General features: G+C 42.4%; 1 protein-coding gene across 1 annotated transcript in view; it reads left to right on the forward strand.

The window, feature by feature from the left end:
• The first annotated feature begins 229 nt into the window (after window positions 1–229).
• LOC109886289 (meteorin-like protein) overlaps window positions 230–27,538 on the forward strand; it is a 31,100-nt gene continuing 3,791 nt past the window's right edge. Inside the window, exons 1-2 of the mRNA XM_031814475.1 lie at window positions 230–597; window positions 20,793–21,205. Of these exons, the coding sequence (XP_031670335.1) occupies window positions 500–597; window positions 20,793–21,205 (511 nt within the window). The 5' untranslated portion in view covers window positions 230–499. The remainder of the gene's footprint in view (window positions 598–20,792; window positions 21,206–27,538) is intronic.

Consider the following 27,538-nt stretch of genomic DNA (forward strand, 5'->3'; position numbering starts at 1 on the left):
TTTGAGATAATGAACCACAGATTACTCAGTCAATTTACCCAAACTTTCACCGGTGGGCTATTTCGACTGTAGACTTTGTAATGTATCATTTATCAATTCCTAGTAAGTAGATACTAGCCTCGGTGAGATTTTGTCATTATAGAAACATACTTCCAAGATCTAGCCGAGAAGGCATTGCGCATGCGTGCGGATCTGCTTGGTGAAGGGGAGTGACGTGAGAAGACCTCGGAGAAATTCACTCACTGAACTTCCAGTAGAGGAATGCAAGCTGCCGCTGTCCGTTGTAGTTTACGATACGGTGGATGGTTCTTACCGAAGTAACGCTTTTTTTCACGGTTCTACTGGCTTTTACGGGAAGAAAAGAACATTCGAGGACATTTCAACAGGCGACCAGAACCGATGGGGACGTTATATCGTTGGAGTTACGCGGGTGGATTTGGTTGTTTTAGTTGAGAAGAAGGAAAGTGTTGCGCTCGGAGCAACAGCGGTGGGATTAAACATGCTGACACCGATTTTAGCATACTTGTTATCGGTCCTCCTGCTGTGTCGAATAGCGTTCTCTCAATACTCCAGCGATCAATGTAGTTGGAAGGGCAGGTGAGAATTCTTCTTTGTAACTTTCATTATTTCATGAACTGCTTGTTCACAATGGTCGAATTGAAAAGGAGCTGTGCAGACGAACTATTTGTAGGCTACCATTTAGATTTGAATGCTTCGATTTGTGGAAATTAAAGTTACAGAATGGTGAATGCGTCAGTGTTTTTATCCAAGGCCGACTGGTGAAGAGATTGTGATGATGTAATAAACTAAATAGAGAATGAGTTATCCATTCTCTCCTGAGAGGTGAATTACACAAATCTTTCCCTCTTACTGAATGATCACCTTGAGTCCGGTCTGTGGAATGCGACTTCTGTCAAGGACTCCAAGCGCGGAGATTTATCTCTCTTTATTTTATGTTCACAACATGATCATGGTTTTTGAGATTATTACTTTAAAACAAAATCTAATTATATTTTAAAACATTCATATTCAACTGAAATGGACCCTTTTTTTTTCAACCGAAGCGTTCTAATAACACTTTTAGGATCACGTTTAATGTTGATACAGTTCAATGATAAAATTGAAATGCATACACAGTGATGCATCAGTAAAAGTACAGTTTGAGGTGGCTCCTCACAACGTCTATAACAGCGTCTATAACAGTCTATAACAGCCTACCTTGTATACATTTATACATCTCAACTGAGCACACAACTTTTCCCTTTCGGTTCTTACTTCCCTTCACTTGTTATAAAATTCGAGTCACTCTTTTTAGGAGAAACACCATGGCTTAAATAGTGATATAGTAAGAGGCTTTAGTACTTGATTTTGGCACCTCATGACGTTTGACACTTCGTGAATGCCTCAAATATTTTATTTATTTAACCTTATTTATTTAACTAGGCAAGTCAGTTAAGAAAAAAGTCTTACTTACAATGACGACCTACCAAAAGGCAAAATGCCTCCTGCGGGGACGGGGGCTGGGATTAAAATTAAAATGAATTCAATGAAAATATAGGGTAAAACACACATCACGATAAGAGAGACAACACAACAGTACATAAAGAGAGACCTAAGACAACAACCCAGCAAAGCAGCAACACATGACATTATGCTCAATGTAGGTATTAAATTACTGCTGGTGGTAGGCCGTCATTGTAAATAAGAAATAGTTCTTAACTGACTTGCCTAGTTAAATAAATACAAATAAATGCTGATGTTATGGAGGTAAAAACATTATTTGTCATCGTAAATCATCTATTACATACAAGCTAGTGGGTTATAAAGCATCTATTACATACAAGCTAGTGGGTTATAAATCATCTATTACATACAAGCTAGTGGGTTATAAATCATCTATTACATACAAGCTAGTGGGTTATAAATCATCTATTACATACAAGCTAGTGGGTTATAAAGCATCTATTACATACAAGCTAGTGGGTTATAAAGCATCTATTACATACAAGCTAGTGGGTTATAAATCATCTATTACATACAAGCTAGTGGGTTATAAATCATCTATTACATACAAGCTAGTGGGTTATAAAGCATCTATTACATACAAGCTAGTGGGGTATAAATCATCTATTACATACAAGCTAGTGGGTTATAAATCATCTATTACATACAAGCTAGTGGGTTATAAATCATCTATTACATACAAGCTAGTGGGTATAAATCATATATTACATACAAGCTAGTGGGTTATAAATCATCTATTACATACAAGCTAGTGGGTTATAAAGCATCTATTACATACAAGCTAGTGGGGTATAAATCATCTATTACATACAAGCTAGTGGGTTATAAATCATCTATTACATACAAGCTAGTGGGTTATAAAGCATCTATTACATACAAGCTAGTGGGGTATAAATCATCTATTACATACAAGCTAGTGGGTTATAAATCATCTATTACATACAAGCTAGTGGGTTATAAATCATCTATTACATACAAGCTAGTGGGTTATAAATCATCTATTACATACAAGCTAGTGGGTTATAAATCATCTATTACATACAAGCTAGTGGGGTATAAATCATCTATTACATACAAGCTAGTGGGTTATAAATCATCTATTACATACAAGCTAGTGGGGTATAAATCATCTATTACATACAAGCTAGTGGGTTATAAATCATCTATTACATACAAGCTAGTGGGTTATAAATCATCTATTACATACAAGCTAGTGGGTTATAAATCATCTATTACATACAAGCTAGTGGGGTATAAATCATCTATTACATACAAGCTAGTGGGTTATAAAGCATCTATTACATACAAGCTAGTGGGTTATAAATCATCTATTACATACAAGCTAGTGGGTTATAAATCATCTATTACATACAAGCTAGTGGGTTATAAATCATCTATTACATACAAGCTAGTGGGTTATAAATCATCTATTACATACAAGCTAGTGGGTTATAAATCATCTATTACATACAAGCTAGTGGGTTATAAATCATCTATTACATACAAGCTAGTGGGTATAAATCATCTATTACATACAAGCTAGTGGGGTATAAATCATCTATTACATACAAGCTAGTGGGTTATAAATCATCTATTACATACAAGCTAGTGGGTTATAAATCATCTATTACATACAAGCTAGTGGGTTATAAATCATCTATTACATACAAGCTAGTGGGTTATAAATCATCTATTACATACAAGCTAGTGGGTTATAAATCATCTATTACATACAAGCTAGTGGGTTATAAAGCATCTATTACATACAAGCTAGTGGGTTATAAATCATCTATTACATACAAGCTAGTGGGTATAAATCATCTATTACATACAAGCTAGTGGGTTATAAATCATCTATTACATACAAGCTAGTGGGTATAAATCATCTATTACATACAAGCTAGTGGGTTATAAATCATCTATTACATACAAGCTAGTGGGTTATAAAGCATCTATTACATACAAGCTAGTGGGTTATAAATCATCTATTACATACAAGCTAGTGGGGTATAAATCATCTATTACATACAAGCTAGTGGGTTATAAAGCATCTATTACATACAAGCTAGTGGGTTATAAATCATCTATTACATACAAGCTAGTGGGGTATAAAGCATCTATTACATACAAGCTAGTGGGTTATAAATCATCTATTACATACAAGCTAGTGGGTATAAATCATCTATTACATACAAGCTAGTGGGTTATAAAGCATCTATTACATACAAGCTAGTGGGTTATAAATCATCTATTACATACAAGCTAGTGGGTTATAAATCATCTATTACATACAAGCTAGTGGGTATAAATCATCTATTACATACAAGCTAGTGGGTTATAAAGCATCTATTACATACAAGCTAGTGGGTTATAAATCATCTATTACATACAAGCTAGTGGGTATAAATCATCTATTACATACAAGCTAGTGGGTTATAAATCATCTATTACATACAAGCTAGTGGGTTATAAATCATCTATTACATACAAGCTAGTGGGTTATAAATCATCTATTACATACAAGCTAGTGGGTTATAAAGCATCTATTACATACAAGCTAGTGGGGTATAAATCATCTATTACATACAAGCTAGTGGGTTATAAATCATCTATTACATACAAGCTAGTGGGTTATAAATCATCTATTACATACAAGCTAGTGGGTATAAATCATATATTACATACAAGCTAGTGGGTTATAAATCATCTATTACATACAAGCTAGTGGGTTATAAAGCATCTATTACATACAAGCTAGTGGGGTATAAATCATCTATTACATACAAGCTAGTGGGTTATAAATCATCTATTACATACAAGCTAGTGGGTTATAAATCATCTATTACATACAAGCTAGTGGGTTATAAATCATCTATTACATACAAGCTAGTGGGTTATAAATCATCTATTACATACAAGCTAGTGGGTTATAAATCATCTATTACATACAAGCTAGTGGGGTATAAATCATCTATTACATACAAGCTAGTGGGTTATAAATCATCTATTACATACAAGCTAGTGGGGTATAAATCATCTATTACATACAAGCTAGTGGGTTATAAATCATCTATTACATACAAGCTAGTGGGTTATACATCATCTATTACATACAAGCTAGTGGGTTATAAATCATCTATTACATACAAGCTAGTGGGGTATAAATCATCTATTACATACAAGCTAGTGGGTTATAAAGCATCTATACATACAAGCTAGTGGGTTATAAATCATCTATTACATACAAGCTAGTGGGTTATAAATCATCTATTACATACAAGCTAGTGGGTTATAAATCATCTATTACATACAAGCTAGTGGGTTATAAATCATCTATTACATACAAGCTAGTGGGTTATAAATCATCTATTACATACAAGCTAGTGGGTTATAAAGCATCTATTACATACAAGCTAGTGGGTTATAAAGCATCTATTACATACAAGCTAGTGGGTTATAAATCATCTATTACATACAAGCTAGTGGGTTATAAATCATCTATTACATACAAGCTAGTGGGTTATAAAGCATCTATTACATACAAGCTAGTGGGGTATAAATCATCTATTACATACAAGCTAGTGGGTTATAAATCATCTATTACATACAAGCTAGTGGGTTATAAATCATCTATTACATACAAGCTAGTGGGTATAAATCATATATTACATACAAGCTAGTGGGTTATAAATCATCTATTACATACAAGCTAGTGGGTTATAAAGCATCTATTACATACAAGCTAGTGGGGTATAAATCATCTATTACATACAAGCTAGTGGGTTATAAATCATCTATTACATACAAGCTAGTGGGTTATAAATCATCTATTACATACAAGCTAGTGGGTTATAAAGCATCTATTACATACAAGCTAGTGGGGTATAAATCATCTATTACATACAAGCTAGTGGGTTATAAATCATCTATTACATACAAGCTAGTGGGTTATAAATCATCTATTACATACAAGCTAGTGGGTTATAAATCATCTATTACATACAAGCTAGTGGGTTATAAATCATCTATTACATACAAGCTAGTGGGGTATAAATCATCTATTACATACAAGCTAGTGGGTTATAAATCATCTATTACATACAAGCTAGTGGGGTATAAATCATCTATTACATACAAGCTAGTGGGTTATAAATCATCTATTACATACAAGCTAGTGGGTTATACATCATCTATTACATACAAGCTAGTGGGTTATAAATCATCTATTACATACAAGCTAGTGGGGTATAAATCATCTATTACATACAAGCTAGTGGGTTATAAAGCATCTATTACATACAAGCTAGTGGGTTATAAATCATCTATTACATACAAGCTAGTGGGTTATAAATCATCTATTACATACAAGCTAGTGGGTTATAAATCATCTATTACATACAAGCTAGTGGGTTATAAATCATCTATTACATACAAGCTAGTGGGTTATAAATCATCTATTACATACAAGCTAGTGGGTTATAAATCATCTATTACATACAAGCTAGTGGGTTATAAAGCATCTATTACATACAAGCTAGTGGGTTATAAATCATCTATTACATACAAGCTAGTGGGTATAAATCATCTATTACATACAAGCTAGTGGGTTATAAATCATCTATTACATACAAGCTAGTGGGTATAAATCATCTATTACATACAAGCTAGTGGGTTATAAATCATCTATTACATACAAGCTAGTGGGTTATAAAGCATCTATTACATACAAGCTAGTGGGTTATAAATCATCTATTACATACAAGCTAGTGGGGTATAAATCATCTATTACATACAAGCTAGTGGGTTATAAAGCATCTATTACATACAAGCTAGTGGGTTATAAATCATCTATTACATACAAGCTAGTGGGGTATAAAGCATCTATTACATACAAGCTAGTGGGTTATAAATCATCTATTACATACAAGCTAGTGGGTATAAATCATCTATTACATACAAGCTAGTGGGTTATAAAGCATCTATTACATACAAGCTAGTGGGTTATAAATCATCTATTACATACAAGCTAGTGGGTTATAAATCATCTATTACATACAAGCTAGTGGGTATAAATCATCTATTACATACAAGCTAGTGGGTTATAAAGCATCTATTACATACAAGCTAGTGGGTTATAAATCATCTATTACATACAAGCTAGTGGGTATAAATCATCTATTACATACAAGCTAGTGGGTTATAAATCATCTATTACATACAAGCTAGTGGGTTATAAATCATCTATTACATACAAGCTAGTGGGTTATAAATCATCTATTACATACAAGCTAGTGGGTTATAAAGCATCTATTACATACAAGCTAGTGGGGTATAAATCATCTATTACATACAAGCTAGTGGGTTATAAATCATCTATTACATACAAGCTAGTGGGTTATAAATCATCTATTACATACAAGCTAGTGGGTATAAATCATATATTACATACAAGCTAGTGGGTTATAAATCATCTATTACATACAAGCTAGTGGGTTATAAAGCATCTATTACATACAAGCTAGTGGGGTATAAATCATCTATTACATACAAGCTAGTGGGTTATAAATCATCTATTACATACAAGCTAGTGGGTTATAAATCATCTATTACATACAAGCTAGTGGGTTATAAATCATCTATTACATACAAGCTAGTGGGTTATAAATCATCTATTACATACAAGCTAGTGGGGTATAAATCATCTATTACATACAAGCTAGTGGGTTATAAATCATCTATTACATACAAGCTAGTGGGGTATAAATCATCTATTACATACAAGCTAGTGGGTTATAAATCATCTATTACATACAAGCTAGTGGGTTATACATCATCTATTACATACAAGCTAGTGGGTTATAAATCATCTATTACATACAAGCTAGTGGGGTATAAATCATCTATTACATACAAGCTAGTGGGTTATAAAGCATCTATTACATACAAGCTAGTGGGTTATAAATCATCTATTACATACAAGCTAGTGGGTTATAAATCATCTATTACATACAAGCTAGTGGGTTATAAATCATCTATTACATACAAGCTAGTGGGTTATAAATCATCTATTACATACAAGCTAGTGGGTTATAAATCATCTATTACATACAAGCTAGTGGGTTATAAATCATCTATTACATACAAGCTAGTGGGTTATAAATCATCTATTACATACAAGCTAGTGGGTATAAATCATCTATTACATACAAGCTAGTGGGGTATAAATCATCTATTACATACAAGCTAGTGGGTTATAAATCATCTATTACATACAAGCTAGTGGGTTATAAATCATCTATTACATACAAGCTAGTGGGTTATAAATCATCTATTACATACAAGCTAGTGGGTTATAAATCATCTATTACATACAAGCTAGTGGGTTATAAATCATCTATTACATACAAGCTAGTGGGTTATAAAGCATCTATTACATACAAGCTAGTGGGTTATAAATCATCTATTACATACAAGCTAGTGGGTATAAATCATCTATTACATACAAGCTAGTGGGTTATAAATCATCTATTACATACAAGCTAGTGGGTATAAATCATCTATTACATACAAGCTAGTGGGTTATAAATCATCTATTACATACAAGCTAGTGGGTTATAAAGCATCTATTACATACAAGCTAGTGGGTTATAAATCATCTATTACATACAAGCTAGTGGGGTATAAATCATCTATTACATACAAGCTAGTGGGTTATAAAGCATCTATTACATACAAGCTAGTGGGTTATAAATCATCTATTACATACAAGCTAGTGGGGTATAAAGCATCTATTACATACAAGCTAGTGGGTTATAAATCATCTATTACATACAAGCTAGTGGGTATAAATCATCTATTACATACAAGCTAGTGGGTTATAAAGCATCTATTACATACAAGCTAGTGGGTTATAAATCATCTATTACATACAAGCTAGTGGGTTATAAATCATCTATTACATACAAGCTAGTGGGTATAAATCATCTATTACATACAAGCTAGTGGGTTATAAAGCATCTATTACATACAAGCTAGTGGGTTATAAATCATCTATTACATACAAGCTAGTGGGTATAAATCATCTATTACATACAAGCTAGTGGGTTATAAATCATCTATTACATACAAGCTAGTGGGTTATAAATCATCTATTACATACAAGCTAGTGGGTTATAAATCATCTATTACATACAAGCTAGTGGGTTATAAATCATCTATTACATACAAGCTAGTGGGTTATAAATCATCTATTACATACAAGCTAGTGGGTATAAATCATCTATTACATACAAGCTAGTGGGTATAAATCATCTATTACATACAATCTAGTGGGTTATAAATCATCTATTACATACAAGCTAGTGGGTATAAATCATCTATTACATACAAGCTAGTGGGTTATAAATCATCTATTACATACAAGCTAGTGGGTTATAAAGCATCTATTACATACAAGCTAGTGGGGTATAAATCATCTATTACATGCAAGCTAGTGGGTTATAAAGCATCTATTACATACAAGCTAGTGGGTTATAAATCATCTATTACATACAAGCTAGTGGGTTATAAATCATCTATTACATACAAGCTAGTGGGTTATAAATCATCTATTACATACAAGCTAGTGGGTTATAAATCATCTATTACATACAAGCTAGTGGGTTATAAATCATCTATTACAGACAAGCTAGTGGGTTGGGTTATAAATCATCTATTACATACAAGCTAGTGGGTTATAAATCATCTATTACATACAAGCTAGTGGGTTATAATCATCTATTACATACAAGCTAGTGGGTATAAATCATCTATTACATACAAGCTAGTGGGTTATAAATCATCTATTACATACAAGCTAGTGGGTTATAAATCATCTATTACATACAAGCTAGTGGGGTATAAATCATCTATTACATACAAGCTAGTGGGTTATAAATCATCTATTACATACAAGCTAGTGGGTTATAAATCATCTATTACATACAAGCTAGTGGGTTATAAATCATCTATTACATACAAGCTAGTGGGTTATAAATCATCTATTACATACAAGCTAGTGGGTTATAAATCATCTATTACATACAAGCTAGTGGGTTATAAATCATCTATTACATACAAGCTAGTGGGTATAAATCATCTATTACATACAAGCTAGTGGGTTATAAATCATCTATTACATACAAGCTAGTGGGTTATAAAGCATCTATTACATACAAGCTAGTGGGTTATAAATCATCTATTACATACAAGCTAGTGGGTTATAAATCATCTATTACATACAAGCTAGTGGGTTATAAATCATCTATTACATACAAGCTAGTGGGTTATAAAGCATCTATTACATACAAGCTAGTGGGTTATAAATCATATATTACATACAAGCTAGTGGGTTATAAATAATCTATTACATACAAGCTAGTGGGTTATAAATCATATTTAACAGACTACCTCATTTTGTTTACCTGTCGGCCCCAGCCTCTAACTCAGGTCCTGTACGTACCTAACTGACCAGCTCTGCCCATTCATCACCATTTACCTGTTGGCCCCAGCCTCTAACTCAGGTCCTGTATGTACCTAACTGACCAGCTCTGTTCATTCATCACCATTTACCTGTCGGCCCCAGCCTCTAACTCAGGTCCTGTACGTACCTAACTGACCAGCTCTGTTCATTCATCACCATTTACCTGTCGGCCCCAGCCTCTAACTCAGGTCCTGTATGTACCTAACTGACCAGCTCTGTTCATTCATCACCATTTACCTGTTGGCCCCAGCCTCTAACTCAGGTCCTGTACGTACCTAACTGACCAGCTCTGTTCATTCATCACCATTTACCTGTCGGCCCCAGACTCTAACTCAGGTCCTGTACGTACCTAACTGACCAGCTCTGTTCATTCATCACCATTTACCTGTCGGCCCCAGCCTCTAACTCAGGTCCTGTACGTACCTAACTGACCAGCTCTGTTCATTCATCACCATTTACCTGTCGGCCCCAGCCTCTAACTCAGGTCCTGTATGTACCTAACTGACCAGCTCTGCCCATTCATCACCATTTACCTGTCGGCCCCAGCCTCTAACTCAGGTCCTGTACGTACCTAACTGACCAGCTCTGCCCATTCATCACCATTTACCTGTCGGCCCCAGCCTCTAACTCAGGTCCTGTATGTACCTAACTGACCAGCTCTGTTCATTCATCACCATTTACCTGTCGGCCCCAGCCTCTAACTCAGGTCCTGTACGTACCTAACTGACCAGCTCTGTTCATTCATCACCATTTACCTGTTGGCCCCAGCCTCTAACTCAGGTCCTGTACGTACCTAACTGACCAGCTCTGTTCATTCATCACCATTTACCTGTTGGCCCCAGCCTCTAACTCAGGTCCTGTATGTACCTAACTGACCAGCTCTGTTCATTCATCACCATTTACCTGTTGGCCCCAGCCTCTAACTCAGGTCCTGTATGTACCTAACTGACCAGCTCTGTTCATTCATCACCATTTACCTGTCGGCCCCAGCCTCTAACTCAGGTCCTGTACGTACCTAACTGACCAGCTCTGTTCATTCATCACCATTTACCTGTTGGCCCCAGCCTCTAACTCAGGTCCTGTATGTACCTAACTGACCAGCTCTGCCCATTCATCACCATTTACCTGTCGGCCCCAGCCTCTAACTCAGGTCCTGTACGTACCTAACTGACCAGCTCTGTTCATTCATCACCATTTACCTGTCGGCCCCAGCCTCTAACTCAGGTCCTGTACGTACCTAACTGACCAGCTCTGCCCATTCATCACCATTTACCTGTTGGCCCCAGCCTCTAACTCAGGTCCTGTATGTACCTAACTGACCAGCTCTGCCCATTCATCACCATTTACCTGTTGGCCCCAGCCTCTAACTCAGGTCCTGTATGTACCTAACTGACCAGCTCTGCCCATTCATCACCATTTACCTGTTGGCCCCAGCCTCTAACTCAGGTCCTGTATGTACCTAACTGACCAGCTCTGCCCATTCATCACCATTTACCTGTTGGCCCCAGCCTCTAACTCAGGTCCTGTACGTACCTAACTGACCAGCTCTGTTCATTCATCACCATTTACCTGTCGGCCCCAGCCTCTAACTCAGGTCCTGTATGTACCTAACTGACCAGCTCTGCCCATTCATCACCATTTACCTGTTGGCCCCAGCCTCTAACTCAGGTCCTGTACGTACCTAACTGACCAGCTCTGCCCATTCATCACCATTTACCTGTTGGCCCCAGCCTCTAACTCAGGTCCTGTACGTACCTAACTGACCAGCTCTGCCCATTCATCACCATTTACCTGTTGGCCCCAGCCTCTAACTCAGGTCCTGTATGTACCTAACTGACCAGCTCTGCCCATTCATCACCATTTACCTGTTGGCCCCAGCCTCTAACTCAGGTCCTGTATGTACCTAACTGACCAGCTCTGCCCATTCATCACCATTTACCTGTTGGCCCCAGCCTCTAACTCAGGTCCTGTATGTACCTAACTGACCAGCTCTGCCCATTCATCACCATTTACCTGTTGGCCCCAGCCTCTAACTCAGGTCCTGTATGTACCTAACTGACCAGCTCTGCCCATTCATCACCATTTACCTGTTGGCCCCAGCCTCTAACTCAGGTCCTGTACGTACCTAACTGACCAGCTCTGCCCATTCATCACCATTTACCTGTTGGCCCCAGCCTCTAACTCAGGTCCTGTATGTACCTAACTGACCAGCTCTGCCCATTCATCACCATTTACCTGTTGGCCCCAGCCTCTAACTCAGGTCCTGTATGTACCTAACTGACCAGCTCTGCCCATTCATCACCATTTACCTGTTGGCCCCAGCCTCTAACTCAGGTCCTGTATGTACCTAACTGACCAGCTCTGCCCATTCATCACCATTTACCTGTTGGCCCCAGCCTCTAACTCAGGTCCTGTACGTACCTAACTGACCAGCTCTGCCCATTCATCACCATTTACCTGTTGGCCCCAGCCTCTAACTCAGGTCCTGTATGTACCTAACTGACCAGCTCTGCCCATTCTCCACCATTTACCCGTTGTTGTCTTAGCTCTCCTGTTCAACACCTGTGATTGCTTAATGCCTCTCTCTAATGTCAATATGCCTTGTCTACTGCTGTCTTGGTTAGTTTTTATTGTTTTATTTCACTGTAGAGCCCTCAGTCCCCCTCAAAATGCCTTAGATGGCTCTTTCGTCCCACTCCACACACATGCGGAGACTACGCCTAGGTTAACTGATGCCTCCAGAGACGAAACCGTCACCCAACGCATAGGTTTACCTCCACAGTACTCACATCCAACCATACCATTGTCTGCCTTGAATATATTCTACCACGCCATAAATCTGCTCCTTTTATTCTCTGTTCCCAACGCACTAGACGACCAGTTCTTATAGCCGTACCCTCATCCTACTCCTCCTCTGTTCCTCTGGTGATGTAGAGGTTAACCCAGGCCCCGTAGCCCCCAGTAATACATCTATTCCCCAGGCCCTGTAGCAGTACTACATCTATTCTCCAGGCCCTGTAGCAGTACTACATCTATTCCCCAGGCCCTGTAGCAGTACTACATATATTCTCCAGGCCCTGTAGCAGTACTACATCTATACTCCAGGCCCTGTAGAAGTAATACATATATTCCCCAGGCCCTGTAGCAGTACTACATCTATTCCCCAGGCCCTGTAGCAGTACTACATCTATTCCCCAGGCCCTGTAGCCCCCAGTACTACATATATTCCCCAGGCCCTGTAGCCCCCAGTACTACATCTATTCCCCAGGCCCCATAGCCCCCAGTACAACATCTATTCCCCAGGCCATGTAGCAGAACTACATCTTTTCTCCAGGCCCTGTAGCAGTACTACATCTATTCCCCAGGCCCTGTAGCAGTACTATATCTATTCCCCAGGCCCTGTAGCAGTACTACATCTATTCCCCAGGCCCTGTAGCCCCCAGTACTACATCTATTCCCCGGGCTCTGTAGCCCCCAGTACTACATCTATTCCCCAGGCCCTGTAGCCCCCAGTACTACATCTATCCCCCAGGCCCTGTAGCAGTACTACATCTATTCCCCAGGCACTGTAGCAGTACTACATCTATTCAACAGGCCCCGTAGCCCCCAGTACTACATCTATTCCCCAGGCCCTGTAGCCCCCAGTACTACATCTATTCCCCAGGCCCTGTAGCCCCCAGTACTACATCTATCCCCCAGGCCCTGTAGCAGTACTACATCTATTCCCCAGGCCCTGTAGCCCCCAGTACTACATATATTCCCCAGGCCCTGTAGCAGTACTACATCTATTCCTCGGGCCCTGTAGCCCCCAGTACTATATCTATTCCCCAGGCTCTATCATTTGTTGACTTCTGTAACCGTAAAAGCCTTGGTTTCATGCATGTTATTAACATCAAAAGCCTCCTCCCTTAGTTCGTTTTTTTCAATGCTTTAGCACACTCCGCCAACCCTGATGTCCTAGCCGTGTCTGAATCCTTGCTTAGGAAGGCCACCGAAAATTCTGAAATGTCCATCCCCAACTACATTTTCCGCCAAGATAGAACTGCCAAAGAGGGTGGAGTTAGCCTGCAGAGTTCTATCTTAATATCCAGGTCTGTGCCCAAACAGTTTCAGCTTCTACTTTTAAAAATCCACCTTTCCAGAAACAAGTGTTGCTGCTTGTTATAGACCCCCCTCAGCCCCCCCACCCGCCATTTGTCTTCAGAGTTTGTACTGTTAGGTGACCTAAACTGGGATATGCTTAACACCCCGGCCGTCCTACAAATTAAGCTAGATGCCCTCAATATCACAAAAATTATCATGGAACCTACCAGGTACAACCCTAAATCCGTAAACACGGGCACCCTCATAGATATCATCCTGACCAACCTGCCTTCTAAATACACCTCTGCTGTCTTCAACCAGGATCTCAGCGATCACTGCATCATTGCTTGTGTCCTTGATGGGTCTGCGGTCAAACGACCACCCTTCATCACTGTCAAACGCTCCGATAAAGCACTTCAGCAATCAGACCTTTCTAATCGACCTGGCCCGGGTATCCTGGAAGGATATTGACCTCCTTCCATCAGTAGACCTTTCTAATCGACCTGGCCCGGGTATCCTGGAAGGATATTGACCTCCTTCCGTCAGTAGACCTTTCTAATCGACCTGGCCCGGGTATCCTGGAAGGATATTGACCTCATTCCGTCAGTAGGCCTTTCTAATCGACCTGGCCCGGGTATCCTGGAAGGATATTGACCTCATTCCTTCAGTAGAGGATGCCTGGTTATTCTTTAAAAGTGCTTTCCTCACCATCTTAAATAAGCATGCCCCGTTCAAAAAATGTAGAATTAATAACAGATATAGCCTGTGGTTCACTCCAGACCTGACTGCCCTTGGCCAACACAAAAACATCTTGTATACATCTAATATACACAGGCAGTTAGGACTATTTCTCAGACACAGTTCAGTATGTTATATCAGAGGGTCTGTTGTCCGGACCTCTGGCAGTCTCTATGGGGGTGCCACAGGGTTCAATTCTCGGGCCGACTCTTTTCTCTGTATACATCAATGATGTCGCTCTTGCTGCTGGTGATTCTCTGATCCACCTCTACGCAGACGACACCATTCTGTATACTTCTGGCCCTTCTTTGGACACTGTGTTAACAAACCTCCAGACAAGCTTCAATGCCATACAACTCTCCTTCCGTGACCTCCAACTGCTCTTAAATGCAAGTAAAACTAAATGCATGCTATTCAACCGATCGCTGCCCGCACCTGCCCGCCGGTCTAGCATCACTACTCTGTATGGTTCGGACTTAGAAAATGTGGACAACTACAAATACCTAGTTGTCTGGTTAGACTGTAAACTCTCCTTCCAGACTCACATCAAGCATCTCCAATCCAAAATTAAATCTAGAATCAGCTTCCTATTTCGCAAAAAGCATCCTTCATTCATGCTGCCATACATACCCTCGTAAAACTGACTATCCTACAGATCCTTGACTTCGGCGATGTCATTTACAAAATAGCCTCCAACACACTACTCAGCAAATTGGATGCAGTCTATCACAGTGCCATCCGTTTTGTCACCAAAGCCCCATATACTACCCACCACTGCGACCTGTATGCTCTCGTTGGCTGGCCCTCATTTCATATTCGTCGCCAAACCACAAGTTCCAGGTCATCTATAAGTCTTTGCTAGGTAAAGCCCTGCCTTATCTCAGCTCACTGGTCACCATAGCAACACCCACACGGAGCACGTGCTCCAGCAGGTATATTTCACTGGTCAGCCCCAAAGCCAACACCTACTTTGGCCGCCTTTCCTTCCAGTTCTCTGCTGCCAATGACTGGAACGAATTGCAAAAATCACTGATGCTGGAGACTCATATCTCCCTCACTAACTTTAAGCATCAGCTGTCAGAGCAGCTTACAGATCATTGCACCTGTACATAGCCCATCTATGAATAGCCCACTCAACTACCTCATCCCCATATTGTTATTTATTGTTTTGCTCCTTTTCACCCCAGTATCTCTACTTGCACATTCATTTTCTGCACATCTATCACTCCAGTGTTAATGCTAAATTGTCATTATTTTGCCACTATGGCCTATTTATTGCCTTACCTCCCTAATCTTACTTCATTCGCATACACTGTATATAGACTCTTCTATTGTGTTATTGACTGTACATTTGTTTATGTGTAACTCTGTGTTGTTTGTGTCTCACACTGCTTTGCTTTATCTTGGCCAGGTTGCAGATGTAAATGAGAACTTGTTCTCAACTGGCCTACCTGGTTAAATAAATAAATGAAACCTTGTGGGTGAAATTGGGTGAATATCCAATTGGGTGAAGTGCAGTGGCATGAAGAGAAAGTGGTTTCCTCTTCTGAGCCGAGGAGTAGTCTTAACAAACAGTTACTCTGAGCCTGTACCAGGGAATCTGTTGCTCATTACCTCTCAGCTAATCTCTTCTAATTACATGCAGACTAGAGACGGTGGAAGAGTTCAACTGAGTTAATTAAAGAGAATGTGTTGAGGAGAGGAGAGGCTGGTCGGGTCATGATGACCAACATGTGCTCTCCTCTGGTCCTCACATCAATGGGCTTTATTCATATTTCACCATCTCGTTTTCATTTTAAATTGGGTCATTCCTACCAAGAACATCAAACCACCAGCCTGTTGCTGTTGGCATGGCACCCATATGGTAATAGAAGTATGCTGCTAGTTTCCTGCCTTGTAGCTTGGCTTTGCTTTGAAGGACAGATTTGGACCTAGTCTAGGACTTCAGATTATAAATTATATGAAGGACAGATTTGGGCCTAGTATAGGACTTCAGATTATAAATTATATGAACGACAGATTTGGGCCAAGTCTAGGACTTCAGGTTATGAATGATATGAGTGACAGATTTGGGCCTAGTCTAGGACTTCAGATTATAAATTATATGAGCGACAGATTTGGGCCTAGTATTGGACTTCAGATTATAAATTATATGAGCGACAGATTTGGGCCTAGTATAGGACTTCAGATTATAAATTATATGAGCGACAGATTTGGGCCTAGTATAGGACTTCAACAATTATGCATTACATTCTGTGTTAGCATCCCAAATGGTTCTCTATTCCCTATAGAGATCCCTGTGGGCCCTGGTCATGACTAGTGCACTATATAGGGAATAGGGTTATAGGCCCTGGTCATGACTAGTGCACTAAATAGCGAACAGGGTTCCATTTTCGACACTGACTGTCACTGTGTGTATGTATAGTGAGTGGTTAGGTGGTGCTGTGTGTCTGGGGTCAGTCCTGTCCAGAGTGCTGCCTGGACATGTCTCTTCCAGTCCCTTTGTCCCGGCTGCAAGGGGAGGTTTGTCTGATTGACCTGCATTCAGCACAGGCTCCTGGCAGCCTGGTTACTGTTGCTGCCGTTGGTTGTCTAAGTCAGCTCTACTGTGCCCAAAATGGCATCCTATTCCCTATACAGTTTACTACCTTTGACCAGGGCCTATGGCACTATATATAGGGAATAGGGTGCAATTTGGGATGTAGCCTGTCCCTCTCCTCTCCCTTCATCCAGTTCTGTCTCTAGACCCCCCCTCCCCTCTCCCTTCATCCAGTTCTGTCTCTAGACTCCCCCTCCCCTCTCCCTTCATCCAGTTCTGTCTCTAGACTCCCCCTCCCCTCTCTCCTCTCCCTTCATCCAGTTCTGTCTCTAGACTCCCCCTCCCCTCTCTCCTCTCCCTTCATCCAGTTCTGTCTCTAGACTCCCCCTCCCCTCTCTCTTCATCCAGTTCTGTCTCTAGATTCCCCTCCCCTCTCTCCTCTCCCTTCATCCAGTTCTGTCTCTAGACTCCCCCTCCCCTCTCTCCTCTCCCTTCATCCAGTTCTGTCTCTAGACTCCCCCTCCCCTCTCTCCTCTCCCTTCATCCAGTTCTGTCTCTAGACTCCCCCTCCCCTCTCTCCTCTCCCTTCATCCAGTTCTGTCTCTAGACTCCCCCTCCCCTCTCTCTTCATCCAGTTCTGTCTCTAGATTCCCCTCCCCTCTCTCCTCTCCCTTCATCCAGTTCTGTCTCTAGACTCCCCCTCCCCTCTCTCCTCTCCCTTCATCCAGTTCTGTCTCTAGACTCCCCCTCCCCTCTCTCTTCATCCAGTTCTGTCTCTAGACTCCCCCTCCCCTCTCTCCTCTCCCTTCATCCAGTTCTGTCTCTAGTCTCCCCCTCTCCTCTCTCCGACCCTGAGGCAGCCTGCCAGGCAGTCAGTCCTGTGTTGCCAGAGCGCTGAGCCCAGAAGGAACAATGTGCCATAAGACGTGTGTGTTGGGGCTGAGGTCAGTTGAGCCATGTCGAGGCAGGGCGGCTCGTGACTGGTCATGCTGCCGGCCGTGTGCAGCGCACGGAGCCACAGGAGTCATAACGCTTTGTCTAAGTGCATTAAACCACCACCACCTGGCAACACACACACTTCATCTATTCCCTACATAGTGCACTACTTTAGACCAGGCCTCTATTCCCTACATAGTGCACTACTTTAGACCAGAGCCCTATTCCCTACATAGTGCACTATGTTAGACCAGAGCCCTATTCCCTACATAGTGCACTACGTTAGACCAGAGCCCTATTCCCTACATAGTGCACTACGTTAGACCAGAGCCCTATTCCCTACATAGTGCACAACTTTAGACCAGAGCCCTATTCCCTACATAGTGCACTACGTTAGACCAGAGCCCTATTCCCTACATAGTGCACTACGTTAGACCAGAGCCCTATTCCCTACATAGTGCACTACGTTAGACCAGAGCCCTATTCCCTATATAGTCCACTACTGTAGACCAGAGCCCTATTCCCTACATAGTGCACTACTTTAGACCAGAGCCCTATTCCCTACATAGTGCACTACTTTAGACCAGAGCCCTATTCCCTACATAGTGCACTACGTTAGACCAGAGCCCTATTCCCTACATAGTGCACTACTTTAGACCAGAGCCCTATTCCCTATATAGTCCACTACTTTAGACCAGAGCCCTATTCCCTACATAGTGCACTACTTTAGACCAGAGTCCTATTCCCTACATAGTGCACTACTTTAGACCAGAGCCCTATTCCCTACATAGTGCACTACGTTAGACCAGAGCCCTATTCCCTACATAGTGCACTACTTTAGACCAGAGCCCTATTCCCTATATAGTCCACTACTTTAGACCAGAGCCCTATTCCCTACATAGTGCACTACTTTAGACCAGAGCCCTATTCCCTACATAGTGCACTACTTTAGACCAGAGCCCTATTCCCTACATAGTGCACTACTTTAGACCAGAGCCCTATTCCCTACATAGTGCACTACGTTAGACCAGAGCCCTATTCCCTATATAGTCCACTACTGTAGACCAGAGCCCTATTCCCTACATAGTGCACTACTTTAGACCAGAGCCCTATTCCCTACATAGTGCACTACGTTAGACCAGAGCCCTATTCCCTACATAGTGCACTACTTTAGACCAGAGCCCTATTCCCTACATAGTGCACTACGTTAGACCAGAGCCCTATTCCCTATATAGTCCACTACATTAGACCAGAGCCCTATTCCCTACATAGTGCACTACGTTAGACCAGAGCCCTATTCCCTACATAGTGCACTACTTTAGACCAGAGCCCTATTCCCTACATAGTGCACTACGTTAGACCAGAGCCCTATTCCCTACATAGTGCACTATTTTAGACCAGAGCCCTATTCCCTATATAGTCCACTACTTTAGACCAGAGCCCTATTCCCTACATAGTGCACTACTTTAGACCAGAGCCCTATTCCCTACATAGTGCACTACGTTAGACCAGAGCCCTATTCCCTACATAGTGCACTACGTTAGACCAGAGCCCTATTCCCTACATAGTGCACTACTTTAGACCAGAGCCCTATTCCCTATATAGTCCACTACTTTAGACCAGAGCCCTATTCCCTACATAGTGCACTACTTTAGACCAGAGCCCTATTCCCTACATAGTGCACTACTTTAGACCAGAGCCCTATTCCCTACATAGTGCACTACTTTAGACCAGAGCCCTATTCCCTACATAGTGCACTACGTTAGACCAGAGCCCTATTCCCTACATAGTGCAATACGTTAGACCAGAGCCCTATTCCCTACATAGTGCACTACGTTAGACCAGAGCCCTATTCCCTATATAGTCCACTACTGTAGACCAGAGCCCTATTCCCTACATAGTGCACTACTTTAGACCAGAGCCCTATTCCCTATATAGTCCACTACATTAGACCAGAGCCCTATTCCCTACATAGTGCACTACGTTAGACCAGAGCCTTATATAGGGAATAGGGTTCCATTTGAAGCACAGAGCTGCAGTCTGTAGTCTACCTGTTGAGTTTGATCGGAGGCAGGACATGGATCACGTGAAGAGCTGCTATTTCCCTTTGAAGCTGCTCAGGATTTCAGAAAAGGTTTCACCAGAAGAAAGCTGACGTTTTCTGTTCTTTTGCCAAGTTCCAGGCCTATTTCATTTGTTTTGCTCGGCCCTTGGCTGGAGAACGACTGATTATCTCTGTTCTATACATACAGACCCTTTCAGACTGTTGTACAGGCAGTGACAGACAGTGGTTCATGGTTGGCATCTCTCACCCCCCAAATAAACTGTTTTACTTCAGACCAAATATATCATTCTTTCACACGTGTGTTAGGAGTGTGACCATGTCTCTGTGTATGACGTGTTGGTTGACCTCCCCTTCCACACTGACCTCCCTCCCCCCTTCCCTTCCAGTGGTCTGACCCATGAGGGCCACAGCCGTGATGTGGAGCAGGTCTACCTACGTTGTTCCCAGGGTTCCCTCCACTGGCTCTACCCTACAGGGGCCGTCATCGTCAACCTGCGGCCCAACACCCTGTCCCCGGCAGCCGCCCGTCTCTCCGTCTGCATCAAGCCCTCTAGGGACTCCCACGGGGCCAACATCTACCTGGACCGGGCCGGGAAGCTGCGCCTGCTGCTGAGAGAGCAGGACCAGGCCCAGGGGAAGGTGACCTGCTTCAGCATCCAGGAGGGGTCTCTGTTCATAGAGGCCATACCTCACAGAGACATCAGTAAGAGAATCACCTCGTTCCAGTATGAGCTGGTTACAGAGAGGACCGGGGCTGGAGCTGGAGCCTTGGCTGGGGTGGAGCCACAAGCACTGTCTGGTGAGATACACTCCTATTGTTGTTGTTGCTTTGGTCGTTAAAGGGGAAGTTCAGTATGGCTAAAGCACTGTCTGGTGAGATACACTCCTATTGTTGTTGTTGCTTTGGTCATTAAAGGGGAAGTTCAGTATGGCTAAAGCACTGTCTGGTGAGATACACTCCTATTGTTGTTGTTGCTTTGGTCGTTAAAGGGGAAGTTCAGTATGGCTAAAGCACTGTCTGGTGAGATACACTCCTATTGTTGTTGTTGCTTTGGTCATTAAAGGGGAAGTTCATATGGCTAAAGCACTGTCTGGTGAGATACACTCCTATTGTTGTTGTTGCTTTGGTCATTAAAGGGGAAGTTCAGTATGGCTAAAGCACTGTCTGGTGAGATACACTCCTATTGTTGTTGTTGCTTTGGTCATTAAAGGGGAAGTTCAGTATGGCTAAAGCACTGTCTGGTGAGATACACTCCTATTGTTGTTGTTGCTTTGGTCATTAAAGGGGAAGTTCAGTATGGCTAAAGCAAAGACGGTACATTATGAAGATGAAACTGCTTCTCCAGTAGAAATTCCCGTTGACAATATCATGGCGACGTTGGCTATCGAAGCTCATGCGCAGAAACACATCATCGGGGTGTAACGGTCATCTCACACTGAACTGGGCCTCTGCAGGCCGTCAAATTCTTGGTATTTTTGTTGGTATTTTATCAGGATCCCCATTAGTTGTTGCAAAAGCAGCAGCTACTCTTCCTGGGGTCCAACACAAAACAGGACACATGACATAATACAGAACATTAATAGACAAGAACAGAACTACATCAATTCAAAATGAAATGCACACAGCCTACATATCAATACCAATACACACACCAACTGTCTAGGCACTCCTTTGACATAAAGTTGTTTTTGACCAATGAAAACGTGTCAGTTTGTCACTTTCACAACAGAGTAATAACATGTTCAACTATTTAAGACATTGTCTACAGTCTTGGTTGTGCCTTTAGATTTAGAGAAAAAAAATAGAAAATGAACTTCTCATTGACTTCTCGAACCCCAAACCTGGTCTGTTTGGTCTGTTTCACAAGTCTTGCGATGTTGCACCTCTGGGTGTGGAAACTCTTTGGCTAAAGTTAACTGAAGTTTGTAGTGGCTGACGACAGACAACTGAACCATGGATGATAGTTTTTCCTGGTCCACAGACTACTTTCAGACTGAGGTACCAGCTATCATTAAGGTCTAAAATCCTGAACTTCCCCTTTAGTGCTAATGTTGGCCCAGACAGTGGATCACAGACTCTCCTGGTTGACCCAGACAGTGGATCACAGACTCTCCTGGTTGGCCTAGACAGTGGATCACAGACTCTCCTGGTTGGCCTAGACAGTGGATCACAGACTCTCCTGGTTGGCCTAGACAGTGGATCACAGACTCTCCTGGTTGGCCTAGACAGTGGATCACAGACTCTCCTGGTTGGCTTAGACAGTGGATCACAGACTCTCCTGGTTGACCCAGACAGTGGATCACAGACTCTCCTGGTTGGCCCAGACAGTGGATCACAGACTCTCCTGGTTGGCCCAGAGACTACATTCAAGGAAAGGAACCATCTAACTAATGTCGTCATTTGGGTGACCTATCCCTTTTAAGTTTTTTAAATCAATGGCATTAGGCGTGCACCATATCCTGACTATTCAGACGTGGGTAGGTCAGAGAGAGTCAACTGGCCATTCAGCTGACAGTTTGTTAATTGACTGACTAGGAAGTGGTTTTCTTTGTCTTAGTGTCTGTAGTCACGATGTAGTTCTGTACTGAATGCAGCCATCTGCTGGAGAAAACATCTCCGTTTTGTAGATCTGTATTTACAAGATAAACTATTTTTGATATTCAATCTTCGGTTTATTTGTCTTTCCACTGAAGTCTGAATCTCAGTGTTGTGTTTTGTAATATTACGTTACGCTGACATTTCTATGTTGACATTTGTCAGTTCCCTTCCCACAAGAAGCCGGTGTATCATGGGACTGTGAGTTGACTTGGGGGGAGGGTTTCATAGCGAACCACTGCCTTCCCTACAGTACCCTGGTCTGTCTGTACAGAGGGCTACAGCCAAACGGAGAGGGCCTCTCTCAAAACAGAGGCGTGTTTTCATCATGCTGTGTACCTGCCAACCCTGCATGACTCCTGGTTGGGAGGAGGTCCAGACAAGAGAGACTGGTCATTTCTTCCACACTGAGGAGTCATATGACTTCTATCTACCTCACATCTGTTTCTACTGCTTTCTGGGCTCACATGTTCATATCCTGCATGGTCAGCTGGCACAACGGGCAGATAGAGACTGATAAACAGTCAGGACCTAATGTCGGGGATCTAACACAGTGGTCTAATGGTTGTAGATAGTGTAGTTGGTCTTAATGTAGGGGATCTAACATAGTGGTCTAATGGTTGTAGATAGTGTAGTTGGCTCAGGTTGGTCTTAATGTCGGGGATCTAACATAGTAGTCTAATGGTTGTAGATCGTGTAGTTGGCTCGGGTTGGTCTTAATGTCGGGGATCTAACATAGTAGTCTAATGGTTGTAGATATTGTAGTTGGTCTCAATGTAGAGGATCTAACATAGTGGTCTAATGGTTGTAGATAGTGTAGTTGGCTCAGGTTGGTCTTAATGTAGGGGATCTAACATAGTGGTCTAATGGTTGTAGATAGTGTAGTTGGTCTTAATGTAGGGGATCTAACATAGTGGTCTAATGGTTGTAGATAGTGTAGTTGGCTCAGGTTGGTCTTAATGTTGAGGATCTAACACAGTGGTCTAATGGTTGTAGATAGTGTAGTTGGTCTTAATGTAGGGGATCTAACATAGTGGTCTAATGGTTGTAGATAGTGTAGTTGGCTCAGGTTGGTTTTAATGTAGGGGATCTAACATAGTGGTCTAATAGTTGTAGATAGTGTAGTTGGTCTTCATGTAGGGGATCTAACATAGTGGTCTAATGGTTGTAGATAGTGTAGTTGGTCTTAATGTAGGGGATCTAACACAGTGGTCTAATCGTTGTAGATAGTGTAGTTGGTCTTAATGTAGAGGATCTAACACAGTGGTCTAATGGTTGTAGATAGTGTAGTTGGTCTTAATGTAGGGGATCTAACATAGTGGTCTAATGGTTGTAGATAGTGTAGTTGGTCTTAATGTAGGGATCTAACATAGTGGTCTAATAGTTGTAGATAGTGTAGTTGGCTCAGGTTGGTCTTAATGTAGGGGATCTAACATAGTGGTCTAATGGTTGTAGATAGTGTAGTTGGCTCAAGTTGGTCTTAATGTAGAGGATCTAACACAGTGGTCTAATGGTTGTAGATAGTGTAGTTGGTCTTAATGTAGGGATCTAACACAGTGGTTCTAATGGTTGTAGATAGTGTAGTTGGTCTTAATGTAGAGGACCTAACACAGTGGTCTAATGGTTGTAGATAGTGTAGTTGGCTCAGGTTGGTCTTAATGTCGTGCTTCTGGGTCCAGGTTCTAATATAGTAGTCTAATGCTCAGGGTTGTTATGACCGGCTTGGTTTCCTGCGCTTTGTACTTCTGTGGTATGAGCTTGTGGTGTAATGTGGCGACAGGTCCCTAGCCCAGGGGGAGAGGGAGGGAGGGAGGGAGGGAGGGGGGGGGGCAGCAGGGTCTAGAGGGCTTGGTGATCTGATTGCACTTGTTTGGCTCTGTTTTCTCTCTCTCTCTCTCTCTCTCTCTCTCTCTCTCTCTCTCTCTCTCTCTCTCTCTCTGTCTGTGTGCCTCTGTCCTGTGTGCCTCTCTCCCTCTCTCTCGCTCATCCTCTCTCTCGCTCTCTGTCTCTCTCCCTCTCTCTCTGTCCTCTCTCTCTCTATCTCTGTCTCTCTCGCTCTCTGTCTGTCTGTCTGCCTCTCTCTGTCTCTCTCTCACCTCTCTCTGTGTCTCTCTCTCTCTCTCTCTGTCTCTCTCTGTCTCTCTCTCTGTCTCTCTCTCTCTCTCTCTCTCTCTCTCTCTCTCTGTCTCTCTCACTCTCTCTCTGTGTGTCTCTCTCTCTCTCTGTCTCTCTCTCTGTCTCTCTCTCTGTCTCTCTGTCTCTCTCTGTCTCTCTCTGTCCCTCTCTCTCTCTCTCTCCTCCCTCTACCTGTCTGTTTTTCTCCACTTCTTTCCAGTTTGTCTCTGTCAGACCTGCTCTGCTGGGATTGAGTTGCTGTCTCCATCTCTCTGGAATGTTTCTCAACACCAGATGTTGAGAGAAGGAACTTTATTCCTCACACTTTCCCCCCTTTTCTCTGTCTCCTTCTCCTCTCTCTCTCTGTCATACATCATATTTCCCCCCTTTTCTCTGTCTCTCTCTCTCTCTCTCTATCTGTCATACATCTATATTCCCCCTTTTCTCTGTCTCCTCTCTCTCTCTCTATCTGTCATACATCTATATTTCCCCCTTTTTCTCTGATCTCCTCTCTCTATCTCTTCTATCTGTCATACATCTATATTTCCCCCTTTTCTCTACCTACCTCTCTCTCTCTCTCTCTCTACGTCTGTCATACATCTATATTTCCCCCCTTTTCTCTACCTCCTCTCTCTCTCTATTGTCATAATCTATATTTCCCCCCTTTATCTGTCTCCTCTCTCTATATATATATATCTCTTTCCTACATCTATATTTTCTCCTTTTCTCTACCTCCTCTCTCTCCTCTATCTGTCATACATCTATTATTTCTCCTTTTCTCTGCTCCTCTCTCTCTATATATCTTTCCTACATCTATATTTCTCCCCACTGTCTCCTCTTGTCTTTCATTCCTCTTCCCTTCATCTATGCGTCCTGTCTCCCTCTCTTCCACGTTCTTCTGTAGTGGTTGTGATCAGAGAAGGGTGGTATTGCTGAGCTGCCCTCCATTAGAGGAGAATGCATCTTGGACCAGATGGTGTCGCTGGGGACAGCATCTCCCCCCCCCCCCCCTCTCCTTCCCTCCAGCGCTCTTCCCATCCATCCATCCCCTCTCTGTGAAGTGGCTGTGATGGGAGCAGTACAGCGTGTGTTTGGGCTGGGTAGAGAAAGCTGACTCCCACTCAGATCATTGCCAGGCCATTCCTGTGGCAACGTTTCATGTCTGACATCTGAGCCCCGACCAGAGAGAGAGAGAAGGAGACCAGAGAGAGAGAGAAGGAGACCAGAGAGAGAGAGAGAGAAAGGAGACCAGAGAGAGAGAGGAGACCAGAGAGAGAGAGAAGGAGACCAGAGAGAGAAGGAGACCAGAGAGAGAAGGAGACCAGAGAGAGAGAGGAGACCAGAGAGAGAGAGGAGACCAGAGAGAGAGAGAGGAGGAGACCAGAGAGAGAGAGGAGGAGACCAGAGAGAGAGAGAGAGAGAGGAGACCAGAGAGAGAGGAGGAGACCAGAGAGAGAGGAGACCAGGAGAGAGAGGATGAGGAGACCAGAGAGAGACAAGGAGACCAGAGAGAGAGGAGGAGACCAGAGAGAGAGAGGAGGAGACCAGAGAGAGAGAGAAGGATACCAGAGAGAGAGAAGGAGACCAGAGAGCAAGAGAGAAGGGAGACCAGAGAGAGAGAGAAGAGACCAGAGAGAGAGAGAAGAGACCAGAGAGAGAAGAGGGAGACCAGAGCAGAGAGAGAGAAGAGACCAGAGAGAGAGAAGAAGGAGACCAGAGAGAGAGAGAGGAGACCAGAGAGAGAGAGAGAAGGAGACAGACCAGAGAGAGAGAGAGGAGACCAGAGAGAGAGAGAGAAGGATACCAGAGAGAGAGAGGAGACCAGAAAGAGAGAGGAGACCAGAAAGAGAGAGAGGAGAACCAGAGAGAGAGAGGAAGACCAGAGAGAGAGAGAGAGCGAGACCAGAGAGAGAGAGAGAAGGAGACCAAGAGAGAGAGAAGGAGACCAGCGAGAGAGAGCAGGAGACCAAGAGAGAGAGAGAAGGATACCAGAGAGAGAACCTAGCTGCAACAACTGGAGCTGCCTTGCAAATGGCACCCTATCCCCTAAGTGCCTGTCAGAGAGAGGAGGGAGGAACCAGAGAGAGAGAGAAGGATACCAGAGAGAGAGAAGGAGACCAGAGACCAAGAGAGAAGGAGACCAGAGAGAGAGAGAAGGAGACCAGAGAGAGAGAGAAGGAGACCAGAGAGAGAGAGAGGAGACCAGAGAGAGAGAGAGAAGGAGACCAGAGAGAGAGAGAGGAGACCAGAGAGAGAGAGAGGAGACCAGAGAGAGAGAGAGAAGGAGACCAGAGAGAGAGAGAGAGGAGACCAGAGAGAGAGAGAGAAGGATACCAGAGAGAGAGAGGAGACCAGAAAGAGAGAGAGGAGACCAGAAAGAGAGAGAGGAGACCAGAGAGAGAGAGAGGAGACCAGAGAGAG

The sequence above is a fragment of the Oncorhynchus kisutch genome, unplaced genomic scaffold (assembly GCF_002021735.2).
Source record: "Oncorhynchus kisutch isolate 150728-3 unplaced genomic scaffold, Okis_V2 Okis06b-Okis10b_hom, whole genome shotgun sequence".
Lineage (NCBI taxonomy): Eukaryota > Metazoa > Chordata > Actinopteri > Salmoniformes > Salmonidae > Oncorhynchus > Oncorhynchus kisutch.